The 26,689-nt window shown below is 42.8% G+C and overlaps 1 protein-coding gene across 3 annotated transcripts; it reads left to right on the top strand.

The window, feature by feature from the left end:
* Positions 1-14,548: 14,548 nt before the first annotated feature.
* Positions 14,549-26,189, top strand: LOC306914010 (eukaryotic initiation factor 4A-I). 3 transcript variants are annotated; one of them, XM_079490875.1, is made up of 12 exons: positions 14,595-14,632; positions 16,384-16,407; positions 16,579-16,627; positions 17,115-17,247; positions 17,703-17,842; positions 18,291-18,459; positions 19,732-19,841; positions 20,507-20,650; positions 21,282-21,419; positions 21,993-22,082; positions 23,708-23,787; positions 24,375-26,189. In XM_079490875.1, exons 1-12 carry the CDS (start codon positions 14,610-14,612, stop codon positions 24,517-24,519), a joined length of 1,245 nt encoding a protein of 414 aa, XP_079347001.1. In that variant the 5' UTR covers positions 14,595-14,609; the 3' UTR covers positions 24,520-26,189. The 3 variants fall into 3 exon arrangements, with proteins under 3 accessions (XP_079347002.1, XP_079347001.1, XP_079347000.1); XM_079490874.1 differs by lacking the exon at positions 14,595-14,632 and adding an exon at positions 15,786-15,838; XM_079490876.1 differs by lacking the exon at positions 16,384-16,407 and having other exon boundaries at positions 14,549-14,632.
* The last annotated feature ends 500 nt before the right edge of the window (positions 26,190-26,689 follow it).

A 26,689-nucleotide genomic window follows, 5' to 3' on the forward strand; every position in this document is an offset into this window, starting at 1 on the left:
CTGTTGTGGAGTCCCATATGTACTGAAATCAGGAATATGACAACCATGCAGACACAATAGCAGGAGGATGAGATGAGACTAGCCAGTTACTGCAACCACATGGATGTGCTAAAGAAAGATGCTGATGTGGGAAGCACACACTAGCTGGCTAGATGTATGGGGAATCGAGATGACCAAATATGCAGATAAAGGACTCGTCTGAGAGTTGCTGCATATGGACAACATCAGAGTTGATCTGCTCAGGCTCCAAAGTGAGGGCAACTAGGGTGCCTGTGTGATCCAGTGTTTCCTCCAAAGCTGCCTATATGCACATGGCCAAGGAAGGCTGATGTAGTATCACATCCTGTTAGCACATGGAAGAGAGGCAAAGCCAGTGACTTCATGGGGACCAGGAGCATTGCAGATCTCATGAGCAGGAATGTTCCAGTAGTTCTTTCTGCAGCCAAAGCCAATCCAGAGCTCTGTGATGCTTAATGTCTCAAATAAGTGGATTGCAAGAACCACAACATTGATGTCGACCGTACAGACAAATGCCTTTATGGCCATTGGCCCCAGCATAGGCCAGGTGCCAAACCATTCTTGTGTCTTTTTCGGAAAAATGGTAAACTAGAAAAAGTGCCCTTCTGGGCACAGGTCTCCACCAGGAGGATGTTGTGTGTGTGTGTGTGTGTGTGTGGTTGAAAACTGTCAAGTGGCATTTCTTCCTCAGCCTAGTGGGAATATGCATGCACAGTTTCACCGCAATCGGACGCTGCGTTGAGTAATTGTGGCAATTTGTACAAAACGGGTACAAAGCGGGCTACTCCTGAAAGGTTTAGAAGCTAATCGTAGGCAATGAAGGTGGATTATAAGAAATCAAACAAACGTGTCTTGATCACATGGCTATGGAGAGCATGTGTACCGATCTGCGTGAAATTTGAATAAAATCTGAAGGAGTAATATTAGAAAATGTGTTTTACATATGTCGGCCTCCTGGTGGCGCTATAAAGAGCAGATGTGAAAAATTCCAGGCAAAGGTTTTTCCTTGGCCTCTAGGGAGTTGGCATACAAAGTTATCCACAGATCCGTGCAGTTAGAGGTAAAAACACTTTTCGGCGAGTTATAGCGCCACCATGAGGCTGAGTTGAAAATGTTCACGTGGCATTTCTTTCTCGGCCTAGTGGGAATGTGCGTGCACAATTTCACGGAAATCACACGATGTGTCCATGATTTGCAGCATTTTGTTTGAAACTGAGCACTCCTGCAAACTTTGGAAGCCAATCTTAGCCAATCAGGATGGAGTCTGAGAAATCTGAAAGACCCATTTCGTTGAATGGCTCTAGAGAGACTGTGTACCAATTTGCGTGATGTTTGGACAAAATCTGTAGGTGTACTGTTCAAAAACGTGTTTTGCACAAAGCGGCCTCCTGGTGGCGCTATAACAGGCCGTTCTGGAAATTCTGGGGCAGAGGTTCATCGTTGGCATCCAGGGAGTGTGTGTGCAAAATTTGACATCGACCGGGTTAACGGTGCCGGAGATTAGCTGTTCACAGACGGACACACACACACACACACACACACACACGGACGGACGGACACACGGACGGACGGACGGAGTGCAAAACATACTCTCTCCCCATGCCTTCGGCCTGGTGGAGACAATAAATGGTAAATGGTGCATTTATATAGCGCCTTTATCCAAGGCGCTTTACATAGATTGTGCATTACATTCACCCATTCACACACACATTCATACACCGATTGCGGCAGGAGCCATGCAAGGTACCAACCAGCACATCGGGAGCAATTTGGGGTTCAGTGTCTTGCCCAAGGACATGTAGACAGGAGGAGCCGGGATTCGAACCGCCGACCCATGGATCATTGGACGACCTGCTCTACCTCTTGAGCCACAGTCGCACAGTCGGAAAGGTTTCAAGGCTGAAGTGCAGATAAATCCATGCAATCCATGTCATGATGATAAGAGCTCCCCCCACTTCACACAGGTGTGATTTCTAAGATTAGGGGTGTGTGTGTGTGTGTGTGTGTGTGTGTGTGTGTGTGTGTGCGTGCGTGCGTGCGTGCGTGCGTGCGTGCGTGCGTGCGTGCGTGCGTGCGTGCGTGCGTGCGTGTCTGTGTGTGTGCGTCATCATCACATTCACTGTAGAAGCCAGACTAGAAGTCCTTTCTATGCAGACTCAATCTTTCTATCTGGTTCCCCAGCACCACCATTGCCTGCACCACAGAACAGATCACTGAAACACTGGCAATGGAATGGTTGTTATAGCACGCCATGATAGAATAGTGGAACTCATAGAGTCATAGCAAAGAACATATCAAAATAGCATGCATCCTCAGTGAGAATGTACAAATATTCCCATGTCATTCCATCTATATATCGTTACATCTTTGGCAGCTAATACACCACATGATTGATGAAGAGTCCAGGGAAGTCACAAGTGTCTGTATTAGAGATAGCCTGCACCTTAGACCAAGCCTTTATGACCAAGGTCATTAAATACCAACCACATACCATCTCAGAACTAGGTGATAGGTGCTGCAGACCAGTTGTTTTGGGATGCCCAAAAAGAAGGCAAAATATTGTGCCGTCTAACCGTACGGCACCTATAATATTTGTGTCCTTGTATGCATCTCCTTTGTGTGGACATACATAAAAGGTGTGTGTGTACTGGTCTGATTGTCTCCACCAGGCCGAAGGCATGGGGAGAGAGTATGTTTTGCACTCCGTCCGTGTGTGTGTGTGTCCGTGTGTCCGTGTGTGTGTCCTTCCGTCCGTCTGTTACCAGCTAATCTCCGGCACCGTTGGCCCGATCCATGCCAAACTTTGCACACACACTCCCTGGATGCCAACGATGAACCTCTGCCCCACATTTTCCAGAACGGCCTGTTATAGCGCCACCAGGAGGCCGACTTTTGTAAAACACATTTCTTTATATTACTCCTCCATATTTTGTCCAAAAATCCCACAAATCGTTACACAGTATCTCTATAGTCATGTGATCAAGACAGATCTGTCCGATATTGCATATTCCATCCTGATTGGCTAACAGTGACTTTCCAAATTTGCAGGATTGGCCCGATTTGAACAAAAAGCCTCAAATCATGAACACAGCGTGCAATTTACGTGAAATCTTTCACAGACGTTCCTACTAGGCTGAGGAATATATCCCACCTTTTCACATTGGCCTGTTATAGCGCCACCAACAGGTGGATTTTTGCAAAACACATTTTTGGAACAAAATGCCTCAAATCATCCAATTGCCATCCAAGTCGTAAGAAGAAATTGTACCCTTTTCACATTGGCCTATTATAGCGCCACCAGGAGGCCACAACCTGACCTGCCCTGGTGGAGACCTGTGCCCCGAGGGGCACTTTTTCTAGTTCTGATATAAATCTATTGTTCAAATGAATAGCCACCAAGCTTACCAAAAGTGTCAAATGTTCAGGTATAACAAATTGTCATATAGCTGCCATCTTGGAAATATGCAAATTAGGGGTCCACCCAATCATAAAGATAAGCCTGTCAACATGTTTCTATAATTACAGAAACGTGAAATACATATCAAGTTTGCATTTGTAGATAATTTGGTTAAAACTTTAGAGCCAAAACCATTTACAGGTGGTGGTGGCCATATTGGATTTGGTCCATTTGTATGTAATAAATTAACATGATTTGCCTTCAGCACTTTAAATAAGCACATTTTATGAAATACAGCCTATAGTCTAATATACTTGGTTGACCGGAGTCCGCCAGGCGTCTGTACTTGGTCCTCTCCTTTTCCCCCACCAAATCTCTGGAGAATATAGAATATACCAGTAGGCCTATATATTTTACTCCTAGAAAAGTTGTCCTTCAGGTGAGTCTCTTTTTAGACTTTGTTTAGAACAGTAAAGCTATATGTTGGTTCTGTTGACTAAGCTTATTGATTTTCCCATGTGGATGATTTTATTTTTATTTTTATTTTTATTTTATTTCCTGATTTAATCATCCAAACAATATCTGTATACCGTATATGAAATTGTTAGCGGGAGATGGATGACATTTGTGAATTCCTGGATAATGAAATGAATGAAATGTTGCTCTGCAGTATTATGTAGTGACTACAGTAATTTTAATTTCAGCTAAAAATTACATTTTATAAATTGTACTATATAGGTCAATGAAGGAAAAAAATGTTTCAAATGTCATTTATTGGTATTATAGAAGAACATATTTTTGACACACTTTCATGCTTAGTGCAAAAGAACAAAACATTGCCATAACTGATCAAAAACTAGTAGCAAACAAACATACAATGAAGGACTAGCATGCTTCACACTAAATTAGAGAGTTAATCTGGATATGGTATACATTATATTCATACCTGTTTAGGGGCCTAATAGTTGCTTTACTCTTTATTTCCTGATTTAATCATCCAAACAATACCTGTAGTGTATACCGTATATGAAATTGTTAGCGGGAGATGGATGACCTTTGTGACTTCCTGGATAATGAAATGAATGAAATGTTGCTCTGCAGTATTCTGTAGTGACTACAGTAATTTCTTTAATTTTATTTTAATTTCAGCTATTAAATTACATTTTATAAATTGTAGGTCAGTTACAATGAAGCAAAAAAAATGTTTCAAATGTAATTTATTGGTATTATAGAAGAACATATTTTTGACACACTTTCATGCTTGTGCAAAAGAACAAAACGTTGCCATAACTGTTAGTTTGCATTGTCACAGATTTGATCAAAAACTAATAGCAAACAAACATACAATGAAGGACTAGCATGCTTCACACTAAATTAGACATATCTGGATATGGTATAAATTATATTCATACCCGTTTAGGGGCCTAATAGTTGCTTTACTCTAACTGTAAACTTGTGTTGTAGTTGCAGACAGTTCCATTATATGTTGGATCCAAACATCTTCCTGGCAAGAATATTGCAGGCCAACAGTGTAGAAAAACATGTCTAAAGAAGGTCATCCCTGCACGGCTAAAAGGCAGTCACACAGAATGTGTGGATGGTGCATACTGTGTATGTGGCATTGTGGCTGTACAGTGTAGTATAGGTTAAGCCAACATGCTAAAAAAAAAAAACACAAAAAAACACATTGTCCATTGAGCTGCTGATGTTATGTACTGTAGTGTGTAGTACTTGCAGACGTTAAAGGAGGTCGACTGCTGATCTGGCCTTGTTCTGGAAAACATGGGAGACAAGAATAGAGATATTAGTCTTCAAACATCAACTGTCTTGGTCTTATCTGAAAACAATATGCAGTTATTACTGATACTATTAGACTGCAACTATTACTGATAAAAACAAACTTTTAATGGTTAGCATTCACATATGATCATTCTTAATAAGTGACAGTAGAAAATCAGGAACTAAAATATCATCCCTGGTTGGCCTTCTCGCTCACCCAGTGGTAGTACACCTCGTCCAGGTCGATGGCCCCGTGTGCTTCTTGCCTCGACTTGATTCGTATCAACTGCTCCAAATATCCCACTTCAATAAAATGCCCCGATGCTTTTTTGATCTCGTTCATCAAATCAAATCCTCGGTCACATTCTGCAACGGATCCTTGGAACGTGCCGCAGATGTCCACGAGCTGTGAGACCTCCCTCAGCTCTGCACAACTAAGCGTAGCAGCCACCACGTCTGAGAATGACTTGATCGTCCCTTTTATAACCTTTGGTTTCACTATGGACTTGAAGTCAGCGTATTCACGCTTGATGGCATCCACAGACTGTGGGCGGAGAATGGCCTCGTACTTCTTTGCCAGCATAGCGACGTCTGTGGAGCCCCATTCGGAACCGGCAGGGGCAAATCTCAACGCGCAGATGTCAAACGCAGACCACTCACTTCGTTCCGCTGAAAAATGAGTGCACAGGAGTTCGCTCACCCCACGACTGAACCGGTCAAGATCCTTGATCATGTCATCGTCGTCATCCCACGCAGTCGCCTCCAAGTCCCGCTTCCAGTATTCGGAACGCAGCCGGACTTCGGTTCCTTTCACCACACGGGGCCCTTCGATCACAGCCAGGTCGGGTTTTCGAAGAGAGGCGTCGAGTCCCGCCAACTCGCCCAGCACTTTTACGAGAGCTTGGAGCTCGACCTTGTATTCGCTCAGCATTTTGGCGCAGTATTTTGCCACCGGATCTCCATTATCATTGTATATGTCATTGCAGTATCGTTCAAGGCCGTTTTTCTGAAGAGCGAGCATGGCTCTGTAGCACGCCATCCACTGAGGTTCAAAGTCCCTCCTGGATGACAGTCTGCCCAGAACCTCTTCTAGGTTGTCCAAGAACAAGTCCTCCCACGATGACTTGGTGAAAACGGCTAACGCTTTGAGAAGAGCATCCACTTCTTGCATCAATTGCAAGTCTTTCCAAGCGGCGTCGATGTGCGTGTCCTTCCAGTGGATCATGCAGTGTTGCTCTGTGAGATGTGGGATTTTCTGTCTTAATAACGCCGCAGCAGCTCCGTCGTGCTCTCCCAGCACTACCATGGCGTCGTTGGAGGTCAGCATCACCATTCTCTGCAGGTCTAGCCCCTCTTGAGAGTAGAACTCAGTGATGGCCCTGGTGATATCCAGGCCACTGCATGCCTTTAACTTGACGATGCCACAGAACTCAGTTTTGTAGCTGACTTCGTTTTCACCCCTGTATTTTATGTACATCATTAGCACGGCTGTTTTCTGTAGGCCCACTATCAGGGTATGCCACGGGGCTTTTTTAATGTTGCACATTGTCTCCAAGCGTAAAACATCACTGATGTTGTACACAAATTCAACAGCGTCTTTTTGGCTTCGCCAGTTTTCTGGCAGACTCACATGCTTTGCTGTGTGATCATGGATTCGTTGAACGTTCTGCAGTGATGCGTCCATTTTAATGGCGAGTAGAATATTGTCAATGAGAACTTTAACTTGCTGTCCTTCTAGAATTCCAACAGCGTTCATGTGGCTTTTCTGCTTGATGTGACGCTTGAGGTAGTCCACCTTCCACTCGTCCCGCACTTTCCCCTTCGAAAAGTCACCCGGAACTTTGGCTTCGCAACATGTTTTGCAGATCAGTCCTTTCTCGATCGAGAAAGAAAAAATATCTCCCAGTTTCACTGCATGTTTCTCCGCCGTTTGCACGACCTGTGACAGCCATTCCATCTGGAAAGAAGTGCATTTCTTCTTGGCTTCTTTGGCCTGGAGGTCAGTGGATCTCAGAACCGCCCTGGGCATCCGTCCCTCAGAGCCCTGAGCTCTGCTGTCCGATAGTTTCATCTTCTTATTAAGCGGCTTACTCATGATGATGGTTAGCTAGCTGTGTGTTGACTTACTGCTCTCTGAGTGCTATTTATACTGAGTCTGGGTCTGTGGGATGTACAGTACTGATGCACTAGCTGCAAAGTGGGGGTGTGGCTACGCCCGTGCAGACACCTCACACAAAAGACTAAAGTACACACATACGGTAACACAAAAGAACACATCCACTCCACTCGGGTGCAGCCTGAGGCATCAATTTACACATCTATGATCCAGTGGTGGAGTGACAATAATGAATTGGCTTGGGTACTCTATACATTCATTGAATATTCAATTAAATCTGTATTTCAGACTCATGGTCCATATCACATACCAAATACCAAAAAATACAATTTAATAAAATCAGTCTAATCCAACCAGTCCACATAAGATGCTCACAGTCTGAAGAGGCTGTTGCGCCAAAGTCTCCAAATCATGGAAGAGAACTGATTATAACTCTTCACAGGGTTGATTAAAATGCATTTCTACGCTATACATTTCTACATTATCTGTACTTTATGTTGTGATCTAAATGGAACCTCGGTCTGGCTCTGACCGGCAGGTAGTGTGTGTAGGCTGGGTGGTGTGTGACGATCCAGTTGAAGTACCTCTGTTGGTACGGAGACGGGCCCGGGAGAACCAATGATGAGACACAGAGGCAGTATCACACCATAGATTCACAAAGTTTATTAGACAGACAGGGAATATATATAGTGCTGGATCATAGAAACAGACAGTAAGATATGATGATGCGCGACATAGGAACGTGGCATGATGATGTGCAAGGTTGACCTCACGATGTACAAGGCTAGCCTTACTGTCGGCATACCAGGCGGACCTTATGGGTGCCACCTAACAGAATGCCTCACATATCAAGACAGTACAATGCAGACAGAGAAACATCTCGCTATCAAGCTCAATGCAAGCTGCACTGTAACTCATGAAGTACACTGTATCTCAAGTTCAGTACACAGACTTACTTAGCTGTATATGGCATGAATCATAACACTTTACGTGCGCGTTTGTATTTCTGGATGACTATGTTTCAAAGACAAATACTGTATTAGTGTCCACTACACTTCTAGGAAGTGTACATTATGAATTATCCATGTATGCCCTATTTCAAATCGTGAAAATAGCGAATCTACAAGCCCACAACATGTGGAGGATTATATCCATGAATTCAAGTAATCGATAGAAGGAAAAAAAGGTCATTTCGAGGAAGAGATTGATTGATTGAAAATTGTATTAACAGTTTGTAGAATGGGTACAGTTCAACGAAAGTACAGGTCAATACAAAATCTGCTAAAAAGACTTGTTTACATAATTCATTCATAGAGCTCCCTTTAACTCGGAAGTACAAATTCCACAGAGCACCTTTCACTTGTAGTTGAGTAAATATTTCCCCAGGACTCAGTATCCATGCAACGCTACGCACTCACACATGTGGACACTCTATATATCTACTATTTACATTAAAATTGCTATGCAACACCAGAGTGCAACTATTAACTAAATCACAATAGGGAACTTCATCGGCTGCTAAGAAAAACAAAAGAGAACACATACCAACAGAATACATACCAACATACCAAACAGTACAGTATATACGTTTATGTGTCCGGGGACCACCAGTGGTTCTTGGGAGGGTTCCAAGTGGTTCCCAGCTAAATGATGGAGAATTGGTAACCAAATGGACCTGTATTAGATCTTTAACTCGATCTTGAGAGCATAAAATCAAACCAAATGGACCGGTCGGTCCATTTGGTTTGATTTTATTCTCTCCATGTGAACATTATTGTTGCATTACTTCTGCATGACTTAATTTACAAGAAGTCGACTGACAGAATTAGAGAATGTATAGAATACTTGTATTGTTTTGAACATCAATACTACATGGAACTGTGTATCCAATTCCAAAGATAACAAAATAATCCAAGTTTCGGGTCTGAGAGGCTAAATCGCATCAAATGGTGGTCCGTGGCTCAAATGCAGAAGAATAATGGAGCTTCATTGCTGGATGCTTTTGCTTTTTCATTGCATTTGCTCCATGTTTTAGCCATACAAGCAATATGTGACTATATAGACATAGGGTGGTTAAGACACTTTGACAAGACTCTGACTTGGTCATGAGGTCATAAGGTAATTTCTCCAACACATAAAGATGAGCAGCAGGGTCACACACAAAGTCTGTCAATTTTCCACGGTCTCTTACATACCGCCACGTACCATTAAGGCTCTTACATACCGCCATGTACCATTAAGGGTACACATTTGACCTATGGTTTGCTGTCAGGCAGAAACCTCCTATATCCATGTTTCAACTATTTGTGTACTTTTCGTAAATCAATACCCTGCTACTTCTTGGCCATACAACAGCGTCACACAAAAGTGTCAAAAGTAGCAGATCCACAAGATTAGTAGATTTGGCTGCTTTTGAATTTGAATCCTGAAAAGTAACAGTTTGGGACACAGCTAAGCTATTGTAATAGCTTAGCTGTTATATCATATAACTCTGTTCACAATGACTGTCCACAGATTCAATGTGTCATGATCCAATGAATGACAAGTTGACAACACAACTCTATGCAACATCATACAGTAACTTAATAGGCCTTATGTATGATGTATTTTGATTGTCAAGGTCAAGTAGAAAGCCAGTTAAACTGGCACAGCTAAAAACAAAAACCCCAAAATATTGTCAAACTCAAATTCAGTTTCATTATGACATGGCAAACACAAGGGGTGTGGGTTGATATACTACCGGTATATCAAGTGGTTATAACCACTTCCATCAGGCTACACAATGTGATGATGTTATTCAGTATGTATGTATCATATTACCGGTATTATTATTATGTGTTTCATATTTTTCAGCTGACAATAATCAGTTACTTACTTACTTTACCCCAAAAAATGACTTTAATATTTTCATTTTTTGTTTTGTTGATTTGAAAAGTTGTGAAATTGGACTTTTAGAACCTTAAATATATACCGGTAATATATTTTTATGCCAATACTTTTGCACTTTTAGTCAAGTAAATTCTGAGTACCTGACTTTTACTTGTACCAGGGTATTTCTATATTGTGGTCCCGATACTTAAGTAAGAAGTATGAGAACTTCAAACCTGTTTTTGTTCATTTGTTTCTGTGTTGTCTTTTAATTTGGTTTAGTCCAGTGAGGGTTTCTGTCTGGTGGTAATTGTATATAGTGTCCTAGAATCAGTTGGGGCATCATCTCGCTCTGTGGCTGACTGTGGCTTTGTTATGGAGCGTGTCTTATTCACATTCATTTAGCTGGTGCTAAAATGTAAATGCTCTTTTGAATTTAAATCAGTATCTTTGTCTTTGACCTCAGCCCAGGTGACAGCACAGTTGGAGAAACTTCACAGAGAATATTCATGATGCATCTAGCAGAGCGGGAACATGGGGGGGGGGGGGGCATCACTACACCAGAGACACATACTTCCCACAAATTACCCTCCGATGAGGATAAAAAATTAACTTTCATATCTGCTGAGTGAAGTACAACGATGTGAAAACACAGCAGCAAGATGTGTGCACTGTTGTGAGAGAGGAGAAGGATGTACAATGGGACTTGGGGAAGAGATCTGAGCACTCAAAAATGTGGCGGAGAGGAAATTAAATTTAAAACAAAGTTTATTGCATAAAAGCCAACATGTTTTGACCTCTCACGGTCTTCATCAGGTCAATATGGGGAATATAGGACTACTAATCATTGTGTATTCCTGCACTATCTGTACAGAGGCTAGTTGACCTGGAACATAGAGCTACCTTTAAACACATTTGAAAAGCTTCTGCTATTTGTGTACCATTTAAAATACCTTTTATTCCAAGTGATTTTAAATTATGTCTATGTCTATATGTGCATGTCTGTGAGTGACTGCAAAATCCAGGAAAAAAATGCTGCTATTTGTTTCACATATGTTCAAATTTCTGGCAATCAAACAGGAGAAGGCAACACCAGTATTACATGGTGCAGTATAACTCTAAGGTGAAGAAAAGGCTACACACTCACAGCTGCCTACAATATGACACAAACAGCAAATGAACATCTTTGTGGTTTGGTATAAGCTAGTTTTTCCAAATTGCAACAGCTCTATGTTTACACATTCCTTTAAATTATTAGTAATAATACATAGTAAGCCTTGCGGCCCATAGGGCAGGAGCCGATCTCCTGTTTCTGTACGTGAGGCAGCTTGATGTACAAGTACACCCATGAGTCTTTGGTATGACTCAGCCGGGGATTGAACACCGACCTCCCAGTCCCAGGGCGGACAGCAACGGACACTCTAACCACGAGACCACTGAGCTGGTGATTGTACAAACATACATTAAAGTTTTGATTGCAATTAAATTCAAAGCTCCTTTAAATTGAATTGCGTGGCTATATCATGCAGACAGCTGCAGACCCTCCTATCCCACTCTCTGCATCCAATCTCAGCAGGCATGTGTGTCAGTCTGCACGTCACACAACTATGAGCAAATGTATTGTGCTGTATGTATAACTGTTTTCAGTGTTGTCAAAACTTGCCATGTTGGCTTATTTCGTGCAATTTTTGGCAGCTTTTTATTCTTTCCAAAGTTGTGCATGGGGAGAAAAATACTGATTGCCGTTTTTTGGGGGCTTGTTTTAAAAACACTGTGGCTTCTTTGGCAAATCTATAAACAAGCCAACATTCCTACTGACCAAGGAGATCCTGCCCAAAAAATATTGTCTAGATTTTCTTGATTACCGTTGTTGTTGCCATTTTATCACCTGGAAAGAGTATCTGTTATCTACAATACATACAACCCAGAAAGGTCATCTCTTCGTTCCTTGTGATAATTTAACTCCGATTGTAGTCCATTGTCTATGGACTTACTAAGGTTAATTTTGTGGATTCCGTTTTAGTTTCTTATATTGTAATATGCAGGCCAGGGTGAGATTCAACTTAATGATGGTCTGGGGGGGGATTTTTTTTGCAATAAGTAGCCTTTTCACAGTTAATACTGTAGCCTATCCCAAAATAATGTCAAACAATGCCACATTCAGTCTCATAATGATTATTATGACACGGCAAACGTGTCCACACATGTGTGGGTCGAAAACCACTTTCCTCAGGCTACAGCTACACAATGTGATGATGTTATTCAGTAAATGTGTCATAAAACATATTTCATAACTTGTGTTTCATGTTTTTCAGTTCAGACAAATCAGTAATACTTAACCGCTTAAGCCTTATAGCCCACTTACAAAAATAGGCACTTTGCATTACGATGGGTTGTGAGAACTAAATCGGCTGTTTTTGAACATTAAAAACATGAAAAAACATAATATATTTTACTGGAGTATTTCCAATTTCCAGTAGCCTACTTTTACTTCTACTCCACTAGGCCTACAGCAGAGGCAAATGCCAAATATTGTACTTTTACTGCACTACATTTATTTGAAAACTTTAGTTACTAGTTACTTTGTCCATTTTTATTATTATTAGCCTACAAAACATACATTAACCACTTCAGCCATATGTAGCCTACATTTCATCCATTTGAAAATAGCCGATCTACAAGCTCACAAATAATGTGTTGCATCTGCTATTTTCAAATGTTGACAACTTTTTTCCACCACTGATTGTTATCGTTATTTCCATGACATTCCCCAAAACAGGGACGCCAGGGACTCAGGGGTTCATGTGGTTAAGACGATGTGACTCATCCTCTTATTTCTCAATCCATCTGACATAATGACTTCTCGTCAATAACGTCACGATGTGATAACGTCACCGCCATCATCATCAGTGACGAAACAACCGCCCGGCAGACAAAGCACCGAGCACCAAGACAGCCAATCAAACGCTCCCTTTTATCCGCTTCGACCAATAGACGTCAAGAAGGGGAAAAACGAACGTCCCTCCCCATCTGCCTTAGTGGGAGTTCGTTTTACCGGCCGCGGCGTCTCGGATGAGCGGGGCTATCTGTGGCCACATACATTGATCATATTCTGAGTTTTTATTAAGATTTCTCACGTTTATTTACATTTTTATGACATACATTTTACATTAATATCAAGTTGATCTGCATTAAATCGAACAGAACCGGAGAACCCCGCCCATCCACCGGGCAGTACGGAGCATCACAAACCAACGCACGCGACGCGGTGATCTACTGTGTTGCCGGAGTTTCTGAGAGAAATAAGCAACCAGGTATAGGAAAACAAGCACAAAAACAAAAAATAAACCTACCGGTACAATATATACTACTACTGTACTGTATCTATACTGTACTACTACGGCACTTACTGTATAGTATATAGGTTTAAAGTGCCTAGTATAATTCAAATATATCTGCTATTTGAAAATAGCAGATATAACAATATTGGGGGGGGGGGATAGTGGAATATCTGGAAGACTCCCTGCCCTGGCCCCCTGGGGTAAGGGACAAAATAATTAAGTTGGGGGTCCTTCACAAGAAAATATTTGAGAACCACTGGTTTATATAAGAATTAAAACATGTGGAAACAAGCCCAAATAAGCATCTTGCAATGGGTCTGGTCTACAAGATTCGCTCGGCTACACCATAGAGTATAAAGTACACCACCAAGATACCTGTTTAAATACTTCCATGTCCACACCCACAACACCAGAGGGAGTTCAACAAACCATGTGTAACCCAGATTCGTCTCAAACAAGAGACTAAATTAATTTCTCTCCTATGCCACCAAAATGTGGAACGCCCTACCAACAGCCATTAAGACATGTGAATCCCTTGACTCCTTCAAAACTGCTCTCAAAGTGCATCTAATAAAGTGCATCTACGGATGGCTGCAATTCGAAACTGGCCCCCATAAATAAACCATTTTCCTATACTGTTCTTGTTTTTCCCTTTTTTACTTTCTTTATATGATGATTTCCTTGTACATCTCTAAATGTTCTCATTAATTGAAAATGGTGTAAAACAAGTGTAAATGCTTAATGCTTTTATGATGTTTCGTCCACAAGTAACAGTTTTTGTATTGACTTGTGCTTTAGTTTGAAATGTACCCATTCTAAATACTGTGAAATAGGGTTAGGAATAGATCAATCAATCATAAACAAGCCCAACTTTACAGGAAAAACAAGCCAAAGGTCGATTATAATAAGCGGACATGGCAACCCTACTAGGCTAGCGTGCTGCGCGCCTCGGGCCAATCGCGCGGCTCCGTGGGCGGTGCTAAAGACTTGATTGACGACGTGCCGGCCCAACGGGAAGCGTCGTCATATATAATACGCTCCACGTCGTCATATATAATAAAATCCTGCCAGACTTTCTTCCTTTGTAATAATGTCGGCCGACTATGAAGAGAGGTAAGAGACGAAAAAATGTTTTTGTTTTATGTGTTTTTATTTCGTTTTACCTGCCCTGGGAGTGGGAGCCCGCCGCGTTTTGTTTAAGACTTTTAGTAACCAAAAACGGAGGTGGTTGTGAATGTTTTGGACGCGGAATATTGTGTATTTTTTGTTGTATTTTTGTTGTAATACGAATATAATGACGGCCCCGGCTCGCATCGCACGGAATGGCTGTCATGTCGTCTCCGCCTTGCTCTATATTACAAACCATCTCGATTTGATATTAATACGCTGGACTTGTCGCTCATTGTTTTCTTGTTTCGCGTTGTCGTGGATCGATCAATCATCCCATATTAACCTAAATGTATATATATTGTTTCCCTTCACAACAAACGCGGTTTCCCCCGGAAACGTTTTCACTTTAAAAGGTGAATTAATCGGTGGATTAATCGCCCTTTTTGTCAATGCCGACATGTAGAATGCCACGATCTTGATGATATCAACGTTGGGAGTGTTATTATAACAAAATGCATTAATTAATAATGAAACCGGCACCCGGCGAGGAAGAACACGTGAATGCTCTACTGTTAAGGTCTGAGGCCTTTCCTTCCTGGTCCGCCGCTCGCGCTGCATTCTCCATTCTTTTTTTTCCCTCCATTGTATCATTAACATTTATAACGTCCGGTTTTAACGCACTAATTCGACATGTTTGAACCCTATCGGACAGTGTAAAACGACTGCTGCGCGTTTAAAGCCCGATTTTCGATAATAATTACCGTCGCACATGGCCGCTCGAGCGAAGTTAGCCATGCCGAGCTAAGCTAATGGACGGAGGACATAGGACAATGCCGGGGGGGCACGCTGAGAGCGGTGAGCTATCGAATCGTGTGACCGCCAGGTGTCACTGTTGTTGCTTGTTAGCGTGGCTGGCTGGATGATGGTTCATTGTTGTTGGCGCGAGTCGGTGTGAATTAACAAATGTCCATATAATGTATTTTTTCGTTGCGTGTTTTTGTGACTTGATATAACGCAGTCGTGTATGGATGCCATCAACGGTTTTTATTCTCGACGGAATATTATACACCGGTACCCTAATATAAAGAGAACGCTGTCGCCCCATAAATACCAGTCGCGGAATTCATTAGGTCACACATTCAAGCGTAGCACTTTTAACTAGGCCGCAAAGATGTTACTAGAAAGAAACGGGAGCGTTGTCTTTTTGAGGCATGGTGAATGGCTGACTGTGTGAAGAATGAATGGATGATGTATGTTGTGAATGAACGGTTGATTTTTGGTGTCAAGTTGAATGGTTTTCGCTGACTGGACGTTTTCCTTTTTTTTAAAGAGACTTGTGGATTTAGGCCCGACCGACGCTACTCGGTGACCTGTGACCATTTTTTTCCCTTTTTTTTTTTTTTTTTACAAAATGACGAACTAAAGGCCTCCGTACCAAAAATAATACATAGTATAATCTTCCCTGTGGTCAAATAGGCACGAGTTTGTTTGTCTTGTACATCATCGTTTGCGTAATAAAACACCGCGCCCTGTTTGCCTCCCATCGGCATTTTCCCAGTGCTTGTGAAAACGACCATCTTGAATACTGTGAATAAAAAATGGCGGACTGGTTGGTTGTGTGTGGTGGGGAGGGCAGGCCGTGGTCCTAGCTGGTCCGTGGCGTTAACTGCATTTCTTCTCCCCCGCCGCAACCGATTAGATTATTAACCCCCACTTTTGTCCCCTCTCTTCATTCACTTGTGCTGCTTAAAAAGGAGTTTCAACTCTGACCAAACTGAGTGAGTCACGGTGCATATTGCCTAATCTAACCCCACTGTCTTGTATGTATGCATGAAATTGTAATATGATGATGCCAGATTGCATGTGTGGCGCAAAGGAACTAGACTAGAGATCCTGTAGCTATTGTATACCCCCAGCAGTTAATCATGGTTCCCCTCTTGTGATTTCAGAGACAGAGACAATGGCCCCGAGGGCATGGAGCCAGATGGAATCATTGAGGTATGTCCTGCCATATTTCTCTAATTTTAACTTCAGAGAACAGTATTTTTTTTTAATCCTGACTGCAATACTTGGGTACCCATTAAGACCTGAGGTTCATTCTGCAAATGCCTTAGTTTGCACCCTTCACAACAAGTAGTTTATCCAAGGTTCCCTCTCCTCCCAGCTGCTTGTGTTGGTATAGGACTGAATGTTCTTTGGTAGAGTGTCCCGTCTGCTCTCCACAGTGACAGGGCCTCACCGTCCCTACTCACGACTTAACAGCAGATGACATGATAAAACAAAATGCAACCCTTAAGTCGGCGTCAAAATCGCCACCATTTCAATGCAATAGTTTGCACACTTCCCAGACTCTCCCAAAGTGTTCAAAAATGGCAGATGTACAAGCTTGCATCGCGTTGTGCCGCCATGCAAGATTGTACAGCTAATCGCTTCCCTTGACACTTGTTCTGATGTGTTCTTTCTCGGTTTGTGTTCTCTCTCGCAGAGCAACTGGAACCAGATCGTGGACAGTTTTGACGAGATGGCCCTGCGTGAGGATCTGCTCAGGGGAATCTACGCCTATGGTTTTGAGAAGCCCTCTGCTATCCAGCAGAGAGCCATTATCCCTTGTATCAAGGGTAAGTGGGGTTAATTTCTTGCTAAAAGAACAAGTTAGGACTTGGCTCACGGTTGATACTAGTTATGTTTGGCAACCAAAAGAGACTCTGGACAGATTGCCATAAAGGGATGAACTGCTTTTTATTAGTACGAAGCATTGCATCTAGAGATGAAATGTGACCCCTGCCACTGGGCAAGGCAGTGTCATGTCATGTCACTAAGTCTTATATCTGGCATGGGGAAGAAAGAAAGAAGTCCATTTTAATCCCAGTCAGCTCTGCGTGGTGAGACATGGCTGGTTCATGCAGTGGACACAAAACGATTACTATTTTAACCTACTCATGGTCCGAAAATACCCTAAAAGGTGTCACATCTGCAGTGTGTTTATCTTATAGATCAGCCAATTTCAGCAAGTGACACACTCGTACAGAGTGAAACGTCAGACTGTTATAGTGTCCTCTCTGTCCCCATACAGGTTATGATGTGATTGCTCAGGCCCAGTCTGGGACGGGGAAGACCGCTACCTTCGCCATCTCCATCCTGCAGCAGATTGATGTGGAGCTCAAGGGCACACAGGCCCTGGTCCTGGCCCCTACCAGGGAGCTGGCTCAGCAGGTGAGTGCTGCTGGCAAACACTGACTCACAACAAGTAGTTTATCTATCCAAGGTTCCCTCTCCTCCCAGCTGCTGTGTTGGTGTGGGACTGAATGTTCTTTGGTAGAGTGTCCCGTCTGCTCTCCACAGTGATAGGGCCTCACCGTCCCTACCCACGACTTAACAGCAGACGACATGTTGAAACAAAATGCAACCCTTAAGTCAGCGTCAAAATCGCCACCATTTCTCTTGTAGTGTTCCCTTGGCTTCACATGAACAAACTTTGAAGCACAAGGGCCTACAAGTGGTTGATGATTGAGTGCGGGTGACTGTCCCTTTGGTCAGTTGCCCCGCAGAGGATTATGTTCAGGGTTGTGGCGTCCTGTTGCAAGACGGGCGGCATTGTGGTAAATAAAGGTACGAGAACATGGTGGTAACATCGAGTCCGTCTTCCTTATACCTCTCACAGATCCAGAAGGTGATCCTGGCCCTGGGGGACTACATGGGTGCTGGCTGCCACGCCTGTATCGGAGGGACTAACGTCCGCAACGAGGTGACGAAGCTTCAGGCCGAGGCCCCACACATCGTGGTGGGAACCCCCGGACGCGTCTTCGACATGCTCAACCGCAAGTTCCTCTGTAAGTCTACTTGATTTGCTTTTACCTCATTAAGAGTAGGTTGTAAATTTGGGTCTTATTGTACAACCATTACACATACTTGGTCTCACATAGTAGTGCATCTCTGCCTGCCCCTGAAAAAGATCTAGGGGCAACAATTAAGATAATTGTCTGAATTTGCCCCTTTTTGTTCTAGTAGAAGAGAAATGTTTACAGGCTTTAGTTTAGACTAAAGTTTTTTTTTAAGTTTATTGGTCAGACTGTCATTAGACCGACAACCAACCGCAAATCCTAACCGCAAGCACGGAGCAGCGCATGTTCGACCATTGTTTCCGCATGGCGGTCCATTGGTGTCTAATCTGTGAGTGCATCCTGAATATTGGCTGTATAGTGATGATATCCATGCGTGTCAACTGATTCTGGATGTCACTGGTCTCCTGTGGGCGCCAGGTCAGCGTTTTGTTGACCTGGACCGTCCCAGAGCACCGGTGCTTCAGAGCAATGATCAGAAACCTCACGTTCTGAATACAGCATCAATAGATTCTATAAAGATTAGTTTAACAGCAAGTAACAGTGATACAGACTTATTTGGTATATCAAGGATTTCTTAAAGGGATAGTTCAGATTTTTTGAACTTAAGTTGTATGAAATACTTGCCATTAATATAGTGGTTGCAACTGTATTAATTGATTGCCCGAGTCCCATGGTGGGAGTTCTGCTCTGGTTTTGGTCAATATTAAGTAGTTCCGGTCATTTTGTGGGGGGCACTGGGGCCACGCAGTAAAAGTAAATGAATCCACAAAACGAACGTAATTTGTATTGTTGACCTGTTTCTAAAATATTAGCGTGACTTTCGTTCAACTTTGACCCCTCTATCACATGGAACTATTTTTTGGGCGTAGTGATATGGACACAAAAAACATAGTTCTGTGTGATAGAGGGGTAAAAAAAGAACGGAAGTTGCACTAATATTTTAGAAATAGGTCAACAATACAAATTACGTTAGTTTTGTGGATTAATTTACTTTTACTGCGTGGCCCCCAGTGCCCCCCACAAAATGACCGGAACTACTTGATATTTCACCAAAACCAGAGCAGAACTCCCACCACAGGACTCGGGCAATCAATTAATACAGTTGCAACCACTATATTAATGGCAAGTATTTCATACAACTTGAGTTAAAAAAATCTGAACTATCCCTTTAAGGGTTGGCTGAAATATGGCATGTAGTAGGCTCAAGTAGATTGTTGTGGTGCGTGATTATCATTTTGCGTTCCTACCGTTACTCCCCAGCCTCGAAATACATCAAGATGTTCGTGCTGGATGAGGCTGATGAGATGTTGAGCAGAGGCTTCAAAGACCAGATCTACGAGATTTTCCAGAAATTAGGAAGCAACACGCAGGTATGTGGTACAGAATGATCTAGAGAGAATAATTACTTTTAATAAGAATCCACAATGCTAAGAAAAGCAGTTTATCCAAGGTTCCCTCTCCTCCCAGCTGTTGTGTTGGTGAAAGGACTGAATGTTCTTTGGTAGAGTGTACTGTCTGCTCTCCACAGTGACAGGGCCTCACCATCCCTACTCACGACTTAACAGCAGACGACATGATAAAACAAAATGCAACACTTTCAAGCGCCACTACCCTTTCTCTTGTAGTGTTCCCTTGACTTCACATTTGAAGACCAAGGGCCTACAACAAATGGTTGACGGTGACTTACTACTTCAAGACATGCAATTTGAGTGCAATTGGCAAGTCTAATATTTCACTGATTTGTCACTTTATTTTTTCAAAATCTTGTTTACCGTAAGTCTGATCCATCTATACATGATTATGCTGTGTCATGCCCCCACAAATAGCTAATCTACAAGTGCTCAATGTTTAGTGCTGCAACACGTGAGCTTGTGGATCGGCTATTTTAGATGCACAATACTGGCATACGACAAAATACAAATCGGGCCAAGCCGAATCTGGGCGTTAAAAGCATCATCTCCTTGATGATGAGCGTTTCAGTTTTGCACCGGAAGCAGCCAGCCACGGTAACCTCTCATTGCGTCTCCTCACCCAGGTTGTGCTGCTGTCTGCCACCATGCCCGCTGACGTGCTGGAGGTCACTAAGAAGTTCATGCGTGAGCCCGTCCGCATCCTGGTGAAGAAAGAGGAGCTGACCCTGGAGGGTATCCGTCAGTTCTACATAAACGTGGAGAAGGAGGTGGGCACCATCTTACTGGCACTCAACACTACTGTTTGCACTACTGCACATCAGGCACGATCTTGCTACATTAGGCCTAGTTTTTGCCTAAATGTTAAAGTTCCCAAAAGCACACAGCTGAAGTCTCACGAGGCACAACTGCCTGTCAAAGTGACTGCTCTCACTGATTAGACGGGGACAGGAAAACCAATGACAATAATTCTGCCTTCAGAAGGCATTCTAACATAACAAGAGCAATTTAAGGGCTATAAATCAAGAAAATGTTTAGTCTTATCAAAAACCTTAGTTTTAGTCTTAGTCAACAAAATTAACCCTGCTTATAGATCATTTTTCCCCCATTTGTTGCATGATGGAAGATGTGTTGAATATTGGCTGTATAGTGATGATATCCATGCGTGTCAACTGACTCTGGATGTCACTGGTCTCCTGTGGGCGCCAGGTCAGCGTTCTGTTGGCCTGGACCGTCCCAGAGCACCAGTGCTTCAGAACAATGATCAGAAACCTCACTTTCTGAATACAGCATCAACAAAGTAGAAAACAAGACTGTTAATGGCATGCTTCGTAGTTGGAACAGCAAACACAATTGCGCTGTACTTATTTGGCATCTAATAAAGGCTTTCTTTCGTCACAGGAGTGGAAGCTGGACACACTGTGTGACCTGTACGAGACCCTGACCATCACCCAGGCCGTCATCTTCATCAACACCAGGAGGAAGGTGGACTGGCTCACCGAGAAGATGCACGCCAGGGACTTCACCGTCTCCGCCCTGGTAAGACTACCCGCCATGGAGGGTTTATTTAGATCACTGGTTCCCAAACTTTCATGTCAAGGACCCCCAAATTGACACTACATGGTCCATTTGAAAATATATTCCAGGGACCCTCCATAAGAAGATCTTTATGGCTCTAGCAGTGATTCTCAACCCGTTTAATTTCAAGGACCCCCAGTTTGACATTTGGTTCTTTTGTGGGGACAATCACTTTGATTTTAGCTGATCAAATTAGCAGAAATGTTTTTGTTGGTAACTCTTTTAGATGTCTTTGTGCCCCCTGCCACTGGGCAAGGCAGTGGCCCACAGTGTCACAGAGTCTTATATCTGGCAGGGGAAGAGACAAAGCAGTCCATTTTAATCCCAGTCAGCTCTGCTCAGTGAGACAAGGCTGGTTCATGCAGTGGACACAACAATTTGTTTTTTCATGACCCCATCTCCTTAGCAGAAGGATTTAATTGTCACCCTTTTTTTTTTTTAAACAAATGTTGCTCTGTGGTGGTTCTGTTTTAAAGGCTCTTGTGGTGCCTACTTGATCTGAATGGTGCTTCTCTTCCTCCTCTTGTCTTATAGCACGGAGACATGGACCAGAAAGAGAGAGATGTTATCATGAGGGAGTTCCGCTCTGGGTCCAGTCGAGTCCTCATCACCACTGACCTTCTGGTACGTAAACTATCCCCTGTGGGCACAGCGTTTGTAGAGTGCAGTTGTAAATGCATATTTCTTGTAATGAATGGGCTATTTGGGGTACTCTGAAGTTGGCATAGTTGGATGTTTTTGTTCAAATCGATAAATGACAACCAGAAGTTCTCTAACTGTCTGTGGTGGAAGGTTGGCACCAAATCAGGAACGTTGATACAGACACACCCAGCTTATCTTTCCTGTTATGCAGAGCATTGACTTTATAACCGAGTTTCCTTGTCTATGAAGGCAGTTAGTAGGACTAGGGGTCATCTGATTCCTTAAGTTTCAGTCTTGCTCACTCGTTGGCTCATAAAGTTCTAGCTGGAGAACTTTGACCATGAACCCTAGTATCCTTATTCTGGGCATGTCATAATCCGTGGACATCACATTTATTGAAAATGGCCGATCTACAAGTGAGTATTTCTTGTGCGGGGCAAAAGTAGAGGACAAAGTATAGATCTTTGAGGTACTGCAATCCGTAAAGTATGTAGGGTTTTATTTGTTAAACTTGAATGTACTTTTTGACAAATGCTGAGGTTGATTTGTGCTTGGACGAAGTGTCATGCAGTACTAGTTGTCTGACAAAATGATGCATTTCCAAATTAAAAAATGTCTCATTTTCAGCAGACTGCGTCGTTTTGATCTAGTGCCATCATGCCAACGCTTTGTCACCCAAGCATAAATTCCACTTGGCTCTCCAAGGTTCCCTCTCCTCCCAGCTGCCGTGTTGGTGTGGGACTGAATGTTCTTTGGTAGAGTGTCCCGTCTGCTCTCCACAGTGACAGGGCCTCACCGTCCCTACTCACGACTTAACAGCAGACTACAAGAATGCTATTTAAATAAACTCTCACAATGTCTTAGTTTTTACACTACCATTCTAGAGGGCGAGGTTACTGAGGCCAACGGCACAAAGTAATGGCTATATTGCAGCGAGGAAAAAGCATTTTGAATTTAGTGCTTCTGTCGGTTACAGGCTTTAGTTTAGACATACTATTGGTCTGACTGTCATTAGACCGACGACTAACCGCAAGCACGGAGCCGCACATGTCCGACCGTTGTTTCAGCATGTCTGTCCGTTGGTGTGTCTAATCTGTGTGTGCATCCCTTTCTGTCATCTACACTCCAGTAAACTGTTGTGTAATGTAAAAGTAACGGCCAACGAGTTGTTTCTAGTTGCAGCATGTCATTTTTATAGCTTTGTTTATTGCATTTTATTAACAGAAGCATTCATTGCACATGTACATATCTCAAACCTAGTCATTGAATTGATTCATAAATATATCCCTTTTATCCCAAACACGGAACCAAAAACGGAAACTTGAATATGCACATCAGCAAGCGTAACCATATAGATGTTAATAATCAGCTGGACGACACTCCCGTCAAACTACATCCTGGTGACAATGCACCACACCTGACCTCATGCAACCCTCTGAAAGGAGAGTTTATCCACATATGGGAAGAAAAGTCTCCATACCTCCCAGAATGTGTTGGTGGAGCCACTCAAGGACAGTCAAAATACAGGATCTAGTGTCTGTTTGACTAATGAACGTTCTTGTCTGTGTCCTCATGTCAGTGTCTAATGAATGTTCTTGTGTCCTCAGGCCAGAGGTATCGATGTCCAGCAGGTTTCCCTGGTCATCAACTACGACCTGCCCACCAACAGAGAGAACTACATCCACAGGTGAGCACTTTAAAACCTAGTCTAACCGAGGCAGACCATCACATCTCTGCCTACAGGTGATGTCTTTGGACATCTAAAGTCAATGTATCGGCTGCCAACAAACCTACGCCCACTGTTCTAGAAAGTGAATTGTATCACATGCTCTCCTTAAAGTCTATTCATTGGTTCTGCGATGGCAGTTTTGGTGTTTAACGTGTCGCAAGCGTTGAGTTTATGGTTAGGACGAGACAAAATGATTTGCTGATCAAATCAGCAGAAATGTTTACATTCATGTGTTGGTCATTTACCAATTAAGATATATCTTTCGGCCCCCTGCCACTGGGCAAGGCAGTGGCCCATAGTGTCACAGAGTCTTATATCTGGCAGGGGAAGAGACAAAGCAGTCCATTTTAATCCCAGTCAACTCTGCTCAGTGAGACAAGGCTGGTTCATGCAGTGGACACAACAATTTGTTCTAGTGTTGATGAAAATGCTTATAGACGTAGTTCACCCCAACATGTCTTATTTTTCTGAGCCCACTCGTCCACCATACTGTAAACTGTACCCTTATCAAATGCTAATCCTGCATCCTCCTCTTCTCCACTCAGGATCGGTCGTGGTGGTCGTTTTGGCAGAAAAGGAGTTGCCATCAACATGGTCACAGAGGACGACAAGCGCACCCTGCGAGACATTGAGACCTTCTACAACACCACAGTGGAGGAGATGCCCATGAATGTCGCCGATCTCATCTAAAAGAAGAGAAGAAAAACGAAGATTCCGCCCGGCGTTTGGTTCTACCCCATCTTTCTCCAATTTGACCCTTTAGTTCACACTGATCCCTGATCTGCCACCACGAGAGCAGACTCTCGGCCCGACTAAAATTGTCCCCGCACTCCTGTCCCCCCCACACACTTTCTCCCCCCCATCAGCATCCCCCCTCACGAACTGGTAATGGAAGGCTGTAGTTCTAGTTTCCTTGTTATTGCATTTCACAAGTTTTCTGGCCATCTTAATCTGGGCAAGGATGGGCTGTTCTGTAACCTGCTTTGTCTGCCTGCCTGCCTTAGTACATTATGCCGCTGCCCGCCCCAGGTCGAGGCCGCCTTGATGACTTCTTTTTTGCGCTTCATCTCCCAAATCCCCCCAACGTAGTAAAGTCCCCCCAAAACAAACAAATACAAGATCTCGTTTGTCGCCATGCCAATGTTTGACCCGCCCCCTTCGATGGCACTCGACAAACGCAAAAAACTTTGAGACCAAATTAGTTGCTAAACTTGTTGTTTATAAAAGAAAGGACTGATACTGAGTTGAAAAGGTATGGTGGTTAATAAAATTGTCGACCAATTGTTGAAGTAATATTTACTGAAGGAATTGAAGACTGCATCTCATTCGAACTAAAGAGCAGGGGAAAAAAAATCTGTGGACACTTTTTGGGGGGGTGTTGTAGAAAAGTGTTAACCACTTTGAACCTGTTTTGGGCATGCCAGCCATTGGCAAGTGTTTTCAAAGATGGCCGACTTACACGCCAGCGGGTCCCGAAAGCGACACATTTGTTTTGTGTGGTCAAGCTTGTAGGTTGGCTAATTTTGAAAACATTTCAATAGGGCTTATAACAATCGGAATAGTATTTGTCATAGCAAGCATTAATGTACTTGACAGAAATCACGTTCCTTCATGTCTCCAACAAAAGAAAGCTCTATTAATTCTCATGTTTGGAGGGGTGCTTGGGGTGCTTACACATACAGGGGCATCATCTTCAATAAACTGTATAGAAAAATTGATCAAGAATTGAGTTGTTTTCCCCCCTTTTCTGATCTTTCCTGTCTGCTGTGCGATTTCTTGTTAATACTGCTTCATTTGCATATAGAGTATAAGTCGAAGGTAGCGTTTTTTTGTTTTTCCGATGCAGACTTCAAGGTTCAGTGGCAAAAACGCACATGCTATTTTTTTTCTTTGGCGAAGAATTTTGCCTTTACTGGACTGTCTGAACTTGGATTTTTCATCTAGCTCGTGATATATTTTTGTTTTCTCTGAAGAATTCGCTTTTTTTTTTTTTCTTGGCGTCGTGTAACCTACCTCATGGAAATGTGGGGTGAGGTCTTTTGACGTGACAAAAGGACCAAACTGCAGACTATTTGAGTATATTGAGATTATTATTGCGTTTGTTTTCCGTGTTTTCTTTGTTTAAAAAATGCCTGTCATTAGGGGTGGTCACGGGGAGAGCGGGAGATATTCCTGGGGGTATTATGATCAGTGCTATTTTTTAAATGAGTTTATTATTAAAGAAAATGTGATGGAATTGTTAACCTTTTTCAGACAGAAGCCATGTGATTAACTTTTCTACATTGGATTCTGTATAGTATTTATTTTAATGGTTTTAAAAATAAATAAAGGTATTTCTCCTTTTTAACATGTGAAAACTATTGGCCTCTGCATTGTTTAACTTGGAACGGTTTCCCTGTGGACCTGGAGGACTGTTCATGAGTTGACCCTTTGGGACTGATTCCACAGTGCTACCCCAACTGGAACTTCACCCAAGCCAGATTTTGATCAACAGAGTTCACGCCTCAAGTTTTTGTTGGAACCAATGGCAATTTTTTCTCTTACCCTCTTCAAGCAGAGACGGACCACCTTTGGGGGTTCCTTTCTTCCAACACCACCGGTTGAGATGCTGCACACAAGCCTGTTTTATTGCCAAAGTACTGTACTTCAAGGAATGAAAACTTTAGGCCACTGTATTTGCGTATTGCCCACTAGATGGCAGCAGATGACAACAGGTAAATGGAATTGACAATTTTATTTCACAGTATGTTGGCTGGGTACATTTCAAACGAAAACACGAGTCAATCAAAAAAAATTGCTACTTTGAGGACCAGGACGCCGTCGTCTTTTTGAATAGAAATTAAACGGAAGTGTCTTTGAG

The sequence above is a fragment of the Electrona antarctica genome (assembly GCF_951216825.1).
Source record: "Electrona antarctica genome assembly, chromosome: 21".
Lineage (NCBI taxonomy): Eukaryota > Metazoa > Chordata > Actinopteri > Myctophiformes > Myctophidae > Electrona > Electrona antarctica.